Raw genomic sequence first — 16,332 nt, 5'->3', positions numbered from 1 at the left:
GCATACCTGGAGGATACACCAAGAGAAAGGTACAGGCCTGAAAACTCAACTCCCTACAGTGAGGGGTGACTTATGCTGTGGGGGGCATCTTCCCTAGAGGGTGCACTTGTTCCCTTACAGGGCAGTGTAACTGCAAATCAATACAAACCTATTCTGACTGGTCCTACAGGTGATTGTTAGTTTAACCTACGATGAAACATAGGATGGGATACCCCGACGAGGGTTCACTGAATGAATTAAGTCTGAAAGTGATCCATGCTATGGCTTTTGGCACCAGATCTCAACCTAGTTGATCACCTACTGGAGGGAAAATCTTTTGGAAGAACAGGATTTCTATTCCACCCATTTAGTAGAGATGAAGACTTTTCTGTCCTGACAAAGACGTTGTTTTTCCTTAAGGATGGTTGATCGGGGGGCAACAAATATTGATGGGAAACAGCCTAGCATGGGCCTGACTGCATCCTGGGCTTTCTCTCTACATCCTAATTTACTCCTGAGACATCCTGTCAGTTCAGATTGTACAAAACAAGGTGAGATGGTTGATGTTAATCAGTAGGTCTGGCTGGGAGGGTTGCCCAAGACCCAGGACACTCCATCAGTAACGAAACCGCACAACTTAATCCGTAATTACACTCATTAGTCTCAGCCAAGGTATGTCAGCATCAGTGTTGCGGATTACATCCAAGCACGTACTCCATCTTGCCGTCAGTGAATCATGTTAAGATGACGCAAGCCTGTGCACATATTCATTAAATTATCTTAAGCAAGACGTGCTGTTAAAAATGATTCTGCATAAGCACTTGCAACTTTAATGTGTTTCGGGACCAGAGGTTCAGATTAAAATGATTAGAATGTTAGTTTTCATTTGGAAGTTAGGAATTATATGAGAGTTTTATGATACAGTCATTGCTGGAGCTTTTTGCTTTTGTGTTAAAGTGCGAACAGAAGAAAATCAAATAATTAAAGTTTATACTCCCCATATTAACTCAGAAAACATACAACTCATAATTGCTGTTTTCAAGTTTAATAAGCTGGAATTTGAGCTTATTTCAAGTTCAGTCACCTTATTTCTTTTTTTAAATGGACAAATTATTTAAACCCAAAAAACTAAATCAAAAATGTACTTAATTAAACTATTAAAAATCTCAAACCAAGAATCGCCTTTTTTTTAAAAATCTTGATCAGAACAAATTAACACAAATTTCCAAACCTAAGTAATGCTGCCAAAAAAAAGTCAACACAAACCATACCAAATTACTGTCGCCAATTACCATAACTTTCAGAAAATACTGATTTCACTTTAACAAAATTCCCAAATTTATTACAAGTCAGACCTTAAGGCGACAACAAGAATATGGGCAACAAAAAAAAATTATTCTTGCTTTGCTAGCAATGTCTCTACCATTTTAGGCAGAAAAGATTCAAGGAAGTGGAAGAAGTCTTGAAAATGTCCCTGAAGGTCATTGTTGGGGGTGAACTTGAGCACTGCCTTTGTGCTTTCTCCCCCACCCACAACCACCGCATCCACCCTGAACTCGAGCAGATCCTTGGGGTCTACCTCTTTCTCAATGATGCACTGCGTTACCCTGCTCTCAATGCTGCTGCAGCCACCTTCGGGTTTGGAGGCCTCATCGCTCTTTTTCAGCAAATCTCTCCGGACCTTCCTGCGGCCGGCCCACACTTGGTGTCTCTGAGCCCAGCTCCAGCAAGCCTTCTCTGGGTGTTCTGCAGAAGGATCCAGCCTTTGCCTCTTTCCCTGTGGGGAGGAAGAGGAGGATGGGCTTTCCTCGGCAGGCAAAGGCCGCTTTACCCCGGGGTGGGTTATAACTTGTTTTACACTCTCATTATTGTTCACTTCTTCATCTTCTCCAGTCTTTGTTTGAGCTTGGCTAATTGTAGGCTCCTCTGGAGGTGTACACTTCAAAATGTCTTTAAACACAGCCCCAACTGCGGTACACAGTTTTGAAAACCAAAGGACCCGGAAAGTGTCTCCAGCTGAGCCCAGCTCTCTCCGCAGGGATTCTGGCAGAATGGAGGCCCGAAAGGGGATGCTAATCTCCAGAGACTTCTCCTTGCCATCCTGGGATCGAGGGCAGCCCTCAACACGAGGGGTGAACAACCGCACCAGGCCCCAGGACTTGCCCTTGGAAGACTTGTTGCGATACTGCAGGCTGCGGCAGTACTTCTCAGCTTGGCAGCACTCTCTGTGGAGGTTTCTGTGCGTCCGCTCACTCAAGTTCCCTGCCACATTGTGGTGGAGCTCAAACGGGTCAAGGATGTTTACAGGGCCCAGTCTGGGATGAGCGGTATTTCTCTGTTTGGGTTCGGAACCCTGCGGAGTGTCTGGCATCTCCTCGTCCCTGCTGAGGAAGTCTGTGATGGGCAGAGTGCGACCCTCTCTCAGAGACACCACTGAGCCAGGGAAGTCGAACTTGGAGTAGAAAGTAAAGAAACCAAAAAGCAAAGTGCCTGTAAAAAGAAGTATGAAAAAAATACTCATAAATGAAAGAGAAGGAAAGCAAGAATGGCATTTACAATATACAGATTAAGCTTGACTTGGAGTCGCCAAATCTCTTCCCGGAGATCTACATCAAGTTGGCCGTTTATGACGCACAACTATCCATTAGTCTGTCAAGCTTCCTTTGGCCTTCAGAACAGCATGAATTTGACTAGGCTTGGATTCTACAAGATGCTGAATATGTTGAGTACCACACCACACCACACCACTGGCCTGTACTCTTGGCACTAAAGAGGACGGCTCAATGGGCTGCATCCCCAAAATTTTCCTACAACTTCCATCCTCCCCCTACCTTGGGATTAGTCATTCCTACCCAGAAGACTGTACAGGATTCAAGGTGTGAACAGGAACAAAGTAACTGAGCAATAATAGGGAAATCGGAAAGCTGACTCACTTTAATGTGCTCATATTTGGAGGCAGAGAGGAGCTGAAGAGAAGGAAGAAGCAGTGGCTCTTAGGGCATTTAGATGCAGCAATGAATTAATGCACCATATTTAGATCCATCCATTAAAATGACACAAAAAGAATCTGGACTCATTCAACCAAGCAACTTCCACTATCTTTACTCTGCAACACTCTGGTTTGATGCAGTGTAGTGTAGGGGTAATACTGCAGCTTTTCATGCTGAGCGTTCGATGTCCCATCTGGGCATGCACGCCATACCACACCACACCAATAAGAGTCCTTGAGAGAGACTCTTAATGCTGCATTTGACAAAAAGATTTAACTGCAAGTTGCTCCGGATGACAATGGCTGCTTTTCCACTATTGAGCCAAATGGTTCTCAGGGCCGTATTGGGTCAATCCGTGCTGGTCCGGACTGGTAAGACCAGTTACGGTTTCTGTTTCATAAACAAAGAACCAATCAGCAACCAGCTGTCAAGTCAATACATCACCCACTAAACGGTTTTGTGTCCCCGAGTACAGTTAGTCAACACTGCCAAAAAAAAAAAAAACCAGGCTGAGCCTGGTTTTTAAACATTCCGTGTCCATGTGAAAAAGCTACTGGAATGGTTACCCTCTGCGCTCAGAACCGTTTGGTCCTGCAGTGGAAAACAAATGTCGGCAAAAAACATATATAACAACATAACGCTCCTGTGCCCACCATAGTTGAATTCAAAAGCAATTTGCATGGTTGTAACTCTGATTTGTTAGCAGACCCAAAAACCTCTCCTCCACAGCATCACTGGTAATGTTTTGACCATCTTTAGTAAACCTTTAAAACTGCTTCACAAAAAGGAAGGAAGACAACAGCAGTTTAGGACAGCCAGTCTAGAAGGAGTATGAGAGCTAGAAGCAGTGGCTAGCACCAACAATTATCATGTTTGATGTCACAAAGGTCATTCATTTTGCCCTCTCTAACACTCAGGGGAACACTAACTGATGCAAGGAATGCTGGCCAGCCAGATTTATACCACACAATGACGTAGTTAAAAGTGGAGGTATCTAATAAACATGCAATTCAGTGAACTTTCCTGAAGAGTTATTATGAACCAACCAATCAATATCTTCAGAAGACACTGATCAGCCAGATTGGGGCACTAATATGTATAGATGACCGTGGTGTTGAATATGGTTTTATTAAAAGTATTTTGGAACCTTGGAGAACAAGGCTGTATAAGACCGAGAAAAAGTGCAATGCTTAAATAAAAATTGCTTTCCATTATCTGTTTTTGTTATAATAACTGAAGATGTGCACTGATGATGTAAGATCAGGGTTGGAGCTTAATTTTGCAAGGAGAAAGATCTCCGTTAGGAGCGTCTGCGATACTGCTTTAATCCATACTTACAGAGATCATCTGTGTTTTTACTTGGCGGGACGGTGAAGGGCTGACTAGGAAAGGTGCAGTCCCAACCGTCGATCACACATTGCTCCTCCTCACCTACAAAAACCAGAAAGAGAAAAGAAAACACCACAAAAACGCTATTTATTCTTATATCAACTGTGGAACTTCTGTTTAATGGCAAATCAGTCTGTACTTCAACCGGCGAGGCTCACAGCAGACTGAACAGCGAGTGGGCGGAGCTCGTTACTCTGACGTAGCAACAAGCTGCTTGTTAAGGAACTGTAATTTGGCGGAAAGAACGGAACCTTAAAACGTATTAAACGCAGCATTCATGGCCCAGTTTATTAATTTCTTATTTAACTGTTGTTTAAAAGCGATAGAACATGTAATAACACACTCCCTCTCGTGTTCTACTGCTTAAATAAAACACCCGTCAATTTCCCACAGGAGCACGTACACTTATTCAGAGATGATCAGAGATAAATGAGGTCCTCTGAGTCTGACTGCAGACTCCTGACTTCCTTTCTCAGGTGCAGTGTGTGGGAGGTCTGATGAGAACGTTGATTCTTGTTATAGTGGGTGAGGAAATAAGAAAATGTGATATTTCTAGGATGTGTAGATCTGTATTTTAGAATGATCATGTAAAAAGAAACCTACGTCATGAGCATTTACCCCAGGACACATACATGCCATGTTCCGGAGTTGCTCCACGGAGGGCAGCACAGGTGGGTTTACATTCTGCAGGTAGAAAATGACCATCAGCGTCAGTGCATAGTTATTTAACAATGGCCCACCGCCAAATGGATTTCCTAAGAGAGAAAAGACAACCGTTAAAAGGCCAAGGACTGCCGTCGCACCACAAGGAAGCATGCAGATTAACATGCTGATGCCAAATCAAGGTAAAGTGACATGATTGTGAGGTTATGCTAAAAGCAAAGATGTGCTGTCACCTTCTGGTCACAGTGGGTAAATAAATTGGAAAAAAGTACATCAAAAATGTTCTCCAAATACAAATGGGTGAATTAAAAAAAAAAACTCCAGAATAAAAAAAAACGTCCTGATTACCAGGTGCAGTACCTGCTAGCTGTTTCTGTTTGGCCCAGAATCGCACAGTGTAGACCAGTGGTCGAACTCTACAGTCCAGCCCAGAACAGAGCTGAAGGAACCGGGTATTTCTGACCGCCAGTCTGACAGGGAGAGAGTGAGAAATAGAGAAAAATGTGGAGAAACTGGCTAAAATCACAGCTCTTTAGAGAAACAAACCAAATGTGCTGCTTCTCAAGCACGTAAATCAATACTGAATTGAATACTTTCAAGATAATTTCATCGATTTTACAAAAATAACTGCACAAGCAGGGGTGGGAATCTTTAGGCACCTCACAATTCAATTACAATTCAGAGGGCCGTGATGCAATTATAAAACAATTATCGATGCATCTCGATTAATTTTTTTTTTCCTATACAGGATGCCCATTTTCTCACTGTGTGACGACTTGGTACTTTTAAAGCAAAGTATTTGTAATGATCTATAATGAACTTAGTCACAATATCATTTATTAATAAATTGAATGGAAGTGATGTGGCAAGTGAACTGGAAGCATATTTAGAGCACATGAGACGCTGCTGCCACTCATCTGCAATAAAATACGCAGTTATGGTGAAATAAGATCCCGTGGCATAAGATCCAGCCTGTTTTTTATAACTTAGGTTCTGGTCTTGTGTCAGTAAAATATCTTCGAAACGGGATGTGTACAACACAGCGTGAAAGCCCCGTTTCGTAATGACTGAGAACTGGTGTGCAGACTGCAGGTCATGTAGCAACAATGCGTTATTTGCATTAAATATGCGTTAAATCTGCAAAGAGAGACTGTCAAACACAAACAGTGCGAAGATGAAGCCGCTTCTCTTTTAAATTTTCATGTTCCACCTTAAATGGTGCAGCAGTTACATTCAGCGCCTCAGTCAGAATTTAAGTGGAATGGGAAAATTCAAACAAGAAGCTGGAGAACGAGAAGCGACTTCAGCCTCGTGAAACAGCCGAACATCGAGAGATCAAGCGGCTATAACTAAAGCTTAAAGCAGAGCGATGCGAGTCGTTTATATTTTTATCCTAACTTATACTAAGACATCAGCACACACTGAGACATACTGGACATAAATGTTGTGGCTGCCGAGGTGGTATGATTTTTGTTGAATGGACAAAATGGCTTTTCTTAACATTTGGGTTGCAACTCCTGATCTAACCTGGCTTTAATGCAGAGGGAGCCGGTCTGATTTCTCGCTCATCCAGTTGTGTTTTTGTTATGTGCCGCCACAGACCGTCCAGGTGCTGCTGCACTTCCGAGTTCTGCCTTTTGCGTTCCGTCAAAATTACGTTATAAATGAAATATTTAGAAAATCAATTTTTTAAACATCAAAAATCGATTCAGAATCATCCGCATCGCGATGCATCCAAGAATAGATTTTTTGCCGCACCCCTACGCACAATCATTAAGATGTAAACAAAGTAATTAACAGAGGTTTGATGCTAGATGCATGGTTTTCTGACAGATTCAGTTGTTCAGAGGTAATGAATGGAATCAAATATCTGAACAGCATAACAAAAACTGCCTCAAAAGTTATGTAAAATACAGAGATCAGAGAAGTTGTACTTCTGCAGAGGTACGTTTTTAATAATTATTAATAACATTGTAGGACATACTATAATAACAATCGCAAGACAATATCACCAATATTGCTACACACACACACACACACACACACACACACAGCAGGCCTAGTGGACAGCTTTAAGCACAAATATATGCAGTCCTTACCTGTTGTTGATGGTGATGTCGCCCTCTAGGTTCAGCTCACGGTAGTTGAATTTAACCAGAGGAAGCCGGGCAGTGCTCAGCGACTGGACCTTGTGCACCCCAGGTACGCACTTCCGCAGAATAGCCGCTACCAGCTCTAAAATCTCGGCTGGGGTGGCCGTGGCGAGGTCAACGTCTGAGAGGATGGAGTCTTCAGAGCGGGTGTCCTCGGACTGATTTTCTTCTGTCTGTCAGAAACCGCGAACAAAGCGTTTCAGACTTCTGCATTTTTGACCTTTATAACGAACCTCTCTGACCTCACGCAAGAGACATGGCACAACCTCTGGTCATCACTGTATTTTTACGATGCAGTTATGATAAACATGAAAATTCTGTAGATTTTTGTACATTTCTGCAGAATTTAACTGTTAAAGTTTAAACAAATTAATTCAGAGTTTCTAGAGAAACAGAGTTGGAACTATTCAGACGTCTTGTTCCCATCATAGAACTATGAAAAGAACCAAACGTCTGAAAAATTTAATGCCTCTAAAAGCTCCCACACAAGTTACACAAAATGGTTAGAAATGTTTACTAAAGCCTGAGATGCTATTTTATGATTTTGGCACTGACATCTAGGCTAAAACACATTTTTAAAATATGTTAAGTGTAGAGAGGTTTTTCAGTTTTACCCCTATTTTAGCATATTGAACATGACATATAAAAACTTTCAAAATTGCTGCGTAATTCAGTCAGGTCATTCAGAGTGGTATCCAAAACCACCAGTGAACTTACACGTGTCTAAATTTTAGATGAAATGATGGTAAAAATAGTGGTACATGTGGTACAATTTTGCCTTGCATATATCCTTCCACCAAGGTAAGTTTTAGGTCAAAATCTTCTCAAATCTATTGTAAAACAGTTTCTCGAACAGTGATGGATGTACAAGTACAAATCATGTACTTGAGTTAAAGTAAAGACACCCAAGGTAAAATATTTACTCTAGTAAAAGAAGAAGTTCCTCCCTTTAGACCTCCATTTCAGTAAAAGTACTAAAGTATTTACTTTCAAATGTACTTAAGTATAAAGTAAAAGTACTAAAAGAGTAATTCTGACTCTGATGTCCTGTTATCATTTTTATAACCAGACTGGCTTCATGAACTCATTTCAGGTGAAAGTCCTCCAGCGTCTCTCTTGGTAAACCAGTCTTTTAATAGAACGTCATTAATTAGTGACACTGACGTCTATTAAAATGATCATAAGCACAAAACACTGAAGGTAAACAGTTTCCATCAGGGAGAACCGAGTGGCTCTGAAATCACTTTTTACACACAAGCAAAGTTTCAGTTTCAGATTTATTTACAACTTAGTTCCAAGTTTAAGTTGAATAAAAACTGGCTTTAAACTCAGGATCACAAATAAGCTCCTTTACTATGTTGATCTGTAGGCCTCTGTTCATAAACATAAACCAGCCCAAACTCATTTACTATAAAATGAAATGGTGTTTGTAGAAATTCAGTAAAAAGTCGCGTCAGTCACGACTGCATATGTGGACATATTTCTATATTGTGCTCTATTTACACAAAGTTAGGTTAGTTCATCATTTATTTAAGACTCTCCCAAACCTTTACGCTGCTGCGCTGACGTTGAACCGTGTGCTGCACTGGGTCGGTATGACCAACAGGTCAAAACAAGCTCAAAACAAAGTGACCGCTGTTTTAACACAGAACACACAGAAACCAAAAGGAAGTGGAAATCAAAATGTAGTGGAGGAAAAAGTCAGATATTAGACTTTGAAATGTAGTGGAGTGAAAGCAAAAAGTCGCCCAATATTGGAAAAAGTTCAGGACGGATACACAAAAAAACTACTTAAGCACAGAAACCAATTACATTTACTTAGTTACTGTCCACCACTGGTGTCACACAACATGCAGTGAATTCATAACAATTTCATCTAATAACTTTCTGTGAGGGAGATTTTAGAGGTGGATGTCTGGTTCCTATCACTAGCACTGTGAACAATTCTGCCTCTGTAAGCTCCTCTAGAATAAAGCATTTCACACCAAACCACTCTGAATGACTTAGTTTAGGCACATAGTCGCAATTAGTCTGTGTAGAAACTTTGAAAAATGAGTGCAATTTCATTTTGAGAAAAATGCAATAAAATGAAGTCAAAGGCGGAATGACAAACTTATTTAATTTTGGTTTAAAAAAAACAAAGGCAATACTTTTAAAACACATAGAAAAGTCACAGACCTGCTCAAATTTCTTTCCCCGAGCCTGGAAGGCTTTGGTGTGTTCCAGGTCCAAGATCAGATCCAGGTCACATGACTGGACACCAAATGTGTTCACAGAGGAGCCAAAAGGTACAATCTGGCAGTCTGCATGAAACAAACAAACAAACAAACAAACAAACAAACAAGACACTTTAGCTGGCTATCCTCACACAGAACAACCACCACTAGTGACCCTCTAACATCAGACCCACAGCTATTCACAATAAATCTACAAGACCTGCCAATACACTACCACCTAAAGGCGCACTCTATTGCTTCTTTACCTTAATGCTATGATTAGTGACGTCTCTGGCACAGCAATCATGCAAGATCTGTTGACATTTATTTTGAGGCCAAAAGTTTCTTAAATTGCTGTTCTTGCTTACTTACAGAGTACATGGCCTTTAAAGGGAAAACACCTACTCCATAAGAAAAAATTGAAGTTGCCATTATACACCAACGGCTACTCAAACCACCTCCTTAGTTCTACAGTTAGAGACTGCACTCCTTCTGTTTCTCTGCATACTTTATCCATTCGTACCAGCGAAACACACACTAACGCACCACCACGTCAGTGTTACTGTAGCACTGAGAACGACCCACCACCCAAATAGTACCTGCTCTGTGGCGGTCCTATAGGGGTCCTGACCTGAACAAAGTATGCAGAGAAAAAGACGGACTGCAGTCTGTAACTGTAGAACTACAAAGTGCATCTATATAGTAACTGGAGCTGATAAAATGGACAATGAGTGTAGAAACAAGCAGGTGGTTATAATGAGGTGGCTGTTCATTGTAAAAGTTTGGAATCACTGTTTTTAATAACATTAAATCAATTTTGTTGCTGGTTGAAAAATACTGTCTGATGTTAATATTTTGCAGGTTTCAAACAGCTTGGAAGAAGCTGTAAAAATAAAGTTTTTAACAATGAACAGAGCTGCAGGTGGTTCTATAATAATTGAGAATAAACGTCTAATAACATTGTGTTAAGTGTTAATTGGCCATTCAAAAATTCAAACAGCTATTTGTATTAATTTGTGACAAAAAATTACTATAAATAGACAATTACAGCTTGTTATTTAATCATATTTGCCTTTTTTCACTGTCATAAACTCTCACTGTCCCCATTGCATTGTATAGGCCATTAATGAATAATGCTTAGTAATATGACAAGTAATCCCAAACTTCTGAACAGCAGTATAGTCTCAGCTTGAGCCCACAATGCAATGGACTGTGAAAGTCAGTCATATCCAAAAGTTTGTATAATTTTTTAAATCACTGACCAACTAAGTGAACATTTTAACTATGCTAATTAAATTTCTAATTTGATTTTTAATTTAATGATTCTTCTAAATCTTTTATGTTCTAGTCAAGTTCTTAATTTACAACTCTACTCTGCATTTTCTCATTTGTAACACACTTTAAAGTGTATGAAAGGTTCTCTATAAATAAACCTGTCTTGTCTCTACAGAGAACGCAGTTCTGCACAATTACTGCTCATTTGCTAAATAAAAACATGATTGGAAAAATCAAACATAAAATGTGGTCTGTGAAAAAGTTATAGCACATCTTAAATTTTGTGTTTTATTTTATTTTCCAATATGTTCAATTCAGCAAATAAGTAGGAATTGTGCGCTAAAATATACAGAAGTGTGTCATATCTAGGCTTACTCACTATACAGGATGTAACGTATCTTCACATAGAAAATCAACAAAATCTGCAATGTTAAAATTTCTGCATATGACTGCACTGCATTCTAAGCTGGCCCCAACTAGTGGGTCGCTGTCAGCTGCATTTTGATTGGCTGTCTGCACATTAACGTGTACGCACAGCTTCACGTTTAAAAGTTATTCAAGAATTTTCACAAACATTTACAAGCTTATAAGATTTCTGTCCATTTGCTGGCACAAACAACTTCTTTTCCTAGTTCAGTTTTTTTCCTGTAACCTCACTTTAAAAAAAAAACACTGTCTGTTGGAGAAAGCTGTCAAAGTGAGTGATTTTTCACCACATTTGGCAACAAATCGCACCAGTATCTCCGATGATCGGCAGAGGTGATGTTACTTAGGCTGCTGCGAATACAAAACACCATCAATTTGAAGGAAACACAGTTTAAACAGTTTCCAATCATGGAATGATTTCTTGTCGTGAACCAGAAGCAAAAAAGTCCCTGGGTTTTGGTGGAGTGGCATGTTCCACGGATTCATTCGAAACGAGTTAGTGAAACGACAGTAACGACTATGCTCATTCTGGATTGAGGAGACATACGGACCTGGCAGGAACTCTGTGAAGACTTCCTGCAGCAGCTGGACGAGGAGCTCTCTGGCTGTCCGGTCATTTTCACTCAGCTGGAAACTCTCCACCATTTTCTGCATCTGCTCATTTACCTAAGACACAAACACAAGCACACACAAAACCCTTTATAATGGCTTTACGAATGAACTGACCAGCAGGGCACTTAAGATAAAGCCACTTTCAGAGCAAAACTCTAATCTGTGGTGTCATTTACCACCAACAATTTGGCAGAACTTAAAATATGAATTGTTGAATTCTGTCCTGGTCAGCTGCAAGTGCTGTTATTGGAACCACCTAGGAGTAACAACAGCTTAGCGACAAAGTGGTGGACCGCAGACCTCACAAAGCCCTGACTTTAACCCCATCAACACCTTTGGGATGAACTAGAATGGAGATGGTGATCCAGGTCCTTTCCTCCAACATCGGTGTCTGACCTCACAAATGCTCTTCTGGATGAAAGGGCAGAAATTCCCACAAACACACTCCAAAATCTATAGAAAGCTTCCCAGAAGAGTGGAAGCTGTTATTGCTGCAAAGGGGACCAACTCTATATCAATGCCACTAGATTTAGAATGAGATCATAAAAGCTCAAGTAGGTGTAATGTGCAGGTGTCCCAATACTTTTGTCCATATTGTGCATATTCAGCTCAAAATAGAAATAGTATTTTTTCACCCTTTAAACCAAAGACAAGGAGCCAAACTGAGGTAAGGTTCTATACAGGGTAACCCTTTCTAATCTTTCGGCTTGTTGTCGTCCTCATCTGAGGAGCATTATCCGTCAATGAGTAATCCAGTCTTTCCACTGTAATGAAGATTTGAAGACAGTTACTATAAATATACAGCTTCAATAAGATAACTGGCTTCTTAGCAGTAATGTTTGCTATCTATCTTCATTCTACGTTACCCAGCTTACAAAAAGGAGCAAACAACCCAGCCTCAAGCCCATCCAATTAGAAGTGGGCAATACACCACTTCTTTAAACTAAAAAAATCTCACTCACACTAGGAGGTGAGCAGGCACGGTTATAATGGATGTAGTGATGATTATGTTTCATTTTGGCCAAAGTGTGCCTTTAAGAATTGTTATAATTTGACAGGGTACTGAGAAATAAGAATGTATGCACATGTTCTTACAGAGGCAGCTTGGCACAACTCGTAGTTGAGCCTCTCCAGACTGATCTGGGGTTTCTTGGGATCATGCTTTCCTTTGGTGGCCAGCTTGAACTCTTTCCTCTCCCTGGGCTTCACACGGAGCTTCAATCCATCCATCCTGTGCTCCAGCTGAGCCAGTGCAGTCTGTGTGCTGTCCACCTCACTGAACTCGACTATGGCGTACACACCCTGCAGGGGAGCACAAACACACTAGAGTTATTCGTGGGGTTCCTCAGGAGTATGCACTGGGGTCTATGCTATATACACATTACTTCGTGCCAACAGACCCAGCACATCCAAGTCTGAAACGAGGGGCTTTCTGTCGAAACCCGCACTGACCTTCTCCTTGTCCATGATGACTTCAGACACTGGTCCGAACTGCTTAAAGTACTCAGATAGCTCCGTGCTGGATGTGGCTGGTTTAAAGCCACTGACAAAGACGCTGTTCTTCACCTGAGCCTTCCTCTTGGCCCTCAGTCTGCAAAGGTGCTGGTGTTTCTTCCCTTTCACATGGTCGTCAAGACTCCACTCTGGATAACAAAGCAGCCTGGCTGATTAGCTGGGTTAAAGCAGTATTACGCAGAAACACTTCTACATAGATAGAAACACTGTGCAAAGCAAAATAGACATTTAAGAGTTGTATGCAACATCTAAGCGGAAGTAGAAAGTACTAAATTAAATCACGTTACAATATGTCTTTTGAGTAGAAGTAGTACAGTATTTTACTTTTTCATTTTTAAGTTCTAAAATCCAATGCCAAGCTCCGGAAACCCAAAGACACTGAGGAATGGCGAGTACTTGGTCCATCGTACATGCACTAGAAAAAAACTTAGCTGCTCAGTTTACCTCCCAAATCCTCTACTTCCAACCTGAGGAAACATACAAGCAATTAGACGGCTGGCTAACTAATCTTAGCTAATAGATGCTGTAGATCCTTAATACTGTCTTCTTATTTTGCTGCTTTAGAATACAGGGAATTTCATTTAAAGCGACTGCTAAATGTTTTATTGCATGCTGGACAAGCTGCTACATTAAAATTCTTATCTAGAACATGTTTCAGGCCTTCTACTTCATATGCACACAGGATCTCGTGAAAGCAGACCTCTGAAGTCGTTTCCACATTCTGTAGTCAGTACACATATTAAGAAACCCAGGACTAAGCTGGTTATCCCTACCACCAAAAAGAATTCGATTTTTTATGGAATCACTCTGGTAAACAAAAATGTTTTTATACGAGATATATTTTCCCTCGGAGTGTCACCAGAACCTCTCAATTACGAGTTTGTTTAGTAGCTGAAATATGAACATTGCTGCATGGGAGCCAACACTGCAAACTGAACGGACATCATAAGACTGACCTCAACAAAATAACCAAACAAACCGGCAAGCCTGGCCACCTGTGGTAGCTACATTGTTCTGGTGGAGCAGCTATTTTGCATACCGTAGTTTAATAGCAGAGAATGTAACTACATGAAATGCTTATGATGATCCCACCTGATGTCTGAGACACAGAGTTTTGGTCTAAAGCATATCGATGTATGGAGAAGAAAACCCATCTCCATTTTTGATATTTTTCACTTTTTGACATGATTTGAAAATACCTGCTGCTCTTTACATTGTGTGTGAATTTCATGATGACCGGACCAAAAGAAACGGCCCAAAATGACTTGGAAAGAATTCTGGTTCCATTGACTTACATTAAAAGTAAAGCGCGTTTTTCCCTTCTCCTGTAAAGTTACCATTTTGGAAATACGAGGTTTTCTTCCCATAACTGCGATATTTTAATTTCATTTGTTTCACAGACACATGCACAGTAGCAAAATAGTCCTTAAGATAACTTTTCTGGTTCAGATTTACCACGATTTTACCAACATTAACAGTCCATATGAACACTCAGAAGACTGGTGTCGGTTCCCCGCTGGTTCTGATAGTGAATAAAGGCCTATATTTGTGTTCTATACACTGCGACCCCTGGATTTCACACCAAATCAGTCTGTCTACATCTATATGACTGAATTATATAGAAATATCTGTAAAATATGCCTTTCATGAGTACTTTTCAGAACTCTTTCCAATCCTTCTCCAAGCGAAACAAGGTTCAAATGTAAAATTCAAACTTCATGCCCCTTTAAAAAGTAAGCCAAGCTAATCAGCGTCATTTATTTGCCATCTGTAAGTTACAACTAGACTTTAAGCTTCAAAAATATTTCACTTGACTACGTAAAATAAACTTATTTTCCACGTTGCTATCGAACCCATTTCTGCCGGCTAGGCTAAGCTAGGCTAGGCTATGCTAACGTGGCGACGTCTCGCTGATTTTGTGTAACAGACTCACGGTTGGGCGTGTGAATCTCACACAGCTTGCAATAAAAGCCCTTCGGCGTGGCTTTAATGTCTTCACCGGTCTCCATCCTCCTGAAGCGGCTGTTCGCGGGTAAAATACTAGGATGCTAAGCTAACGACGTCCAGCGGCACATTAACTCAAATCTCCCTCCTCAGTGTCCCTCCGTATTTACGGACACCAGAAACCTCCGCCCTACACTCCAGTTCCCCTTTGCTTCAGAAACAAACAATAAACGCGACGTTCTACGTTATTTTTTAGTTTTACGAAACCTCTTCATTATTACATTAACAAAGTCATTCAGGGTGGTTTTGGTGTGAAACGCGCTGTTCTGGAGAAACTTAGTCAGAATGGTCCACAGTGGCGGTGATAGGAACAAGAAACTGAATGTTTATAACGTCTAACCTGCTGCCCGACACGCTTACAATGTCTTTCAATGCCCAAGCACAGTGGAGACACTCCTGTGTGTCGATATAAGGAAAAACAGTCCAAACGATTTTTAAAATTATTATAAAAATTCCATACAAAAACTATGAAGACGCGTGTAGGTTCACTGGTGGTTCTAGATAGTGAATAAAAAGGCTATATCGGTGTTGTAGTCATGGCGAAGCCTGGTTCCAGTGGCTCACTACCACTGTAAAGAAATCTGAGCCTCTACAATGGCACTTTTTACACCAAACCACTTGGAATGAATGTTTATTTGTAAAGAATAGTTTTTCCTTTTACACCTTTCTGGATTCCTTTTGGCCTGAAATACAGCACCAACATTCCAAACAAAAGGTGTGAGCAACAGTAAAGCAATCCAGGAGCTGAAGTAACACCACCTAATAAAATTAAACCTAAAACACCAAATGTCGACTTACCGTTTGATAAAAAGACCATGTTGGGTGATACTAAACACATGCTTGGATATCCATTATACACCGATCAGGCCTAACATCTTGACCGGCTCTCCAGTTCTCTCTTCTACACTCATCGTCCACTTTATCAGTTCCACTTACTATATAGGTGCACTTTGTAGTTCTACAATTAGACTGTAGTCCATGTCTCTACTTTCTTCAGTGGTCAGAACCCCCATGAACCCTCACAGAGCAGGTACTACTTGGATGGTAGATCATTCTCAGCACTGCAGTAACACTGAGATGGTGGTGTTACTATGTTGCGCTGGCACAAGT

General features: G+C 40.8%; 1 protein-coding gene across 1 annotated transcript; it reads right to left on the bottom strand.

Annotated features, from left to right (window-relative positions):
- Positions 1-1,001: 1,001 nt before the first annotated feature.
- Positions 1,002-15,343, bottom strand: tut1 (terminal uridylyl transferase 1, U6 snRNA-specific). The gene is made up of 10 exons (XM_017682070.2): positions 15,152-15,343; positions 13,156-13,346; positions 12,799-13,005; positions 11,643-11,757; positions 9,353-9,477; positions 7,121-7,347; positions 5,382-5,491; positions 4,991-5,113; positions 4,308-4,400; positions 1,002-2,469 (listed from the first exon to the last, which is right to left on the bottom strand). The coding sequence occupies exons 1-10, from the start codon at positions 15,225-15,227 to the stop codon at positions 1,373-1,375; spliced, it is 2,364 nt and encodes a 787-aa protein (XP_017537559.1). The 5' UTR covers positions 15,228-15,343; the 3' UTR covers positions 1,002-1,372.
- Positions 15,344-16,332: the final 989 nt, after the last annotated feature.

Source organism: Pygocentrus nattereri, chromosome 13 (genome assembly GCF_015220715.1).
Source record: "Pygocentrus nattereri isolate fPygNat1 chromosome 13, fPygNat1.pri, whole genome shotgun sequence".
Taxonomy (NCBI): Eukaryota; Metazoa; Chordata; class Actinopteri; order Characiformes; family Serrasalmidae; genus Pygocentrus; species Pygocentrus nattereri.
The sequence above is the reverse complement of the archived record's forward strand: the minus strand, read 5'-3'. Positions and strand labels throughout refer to the sequence as shown.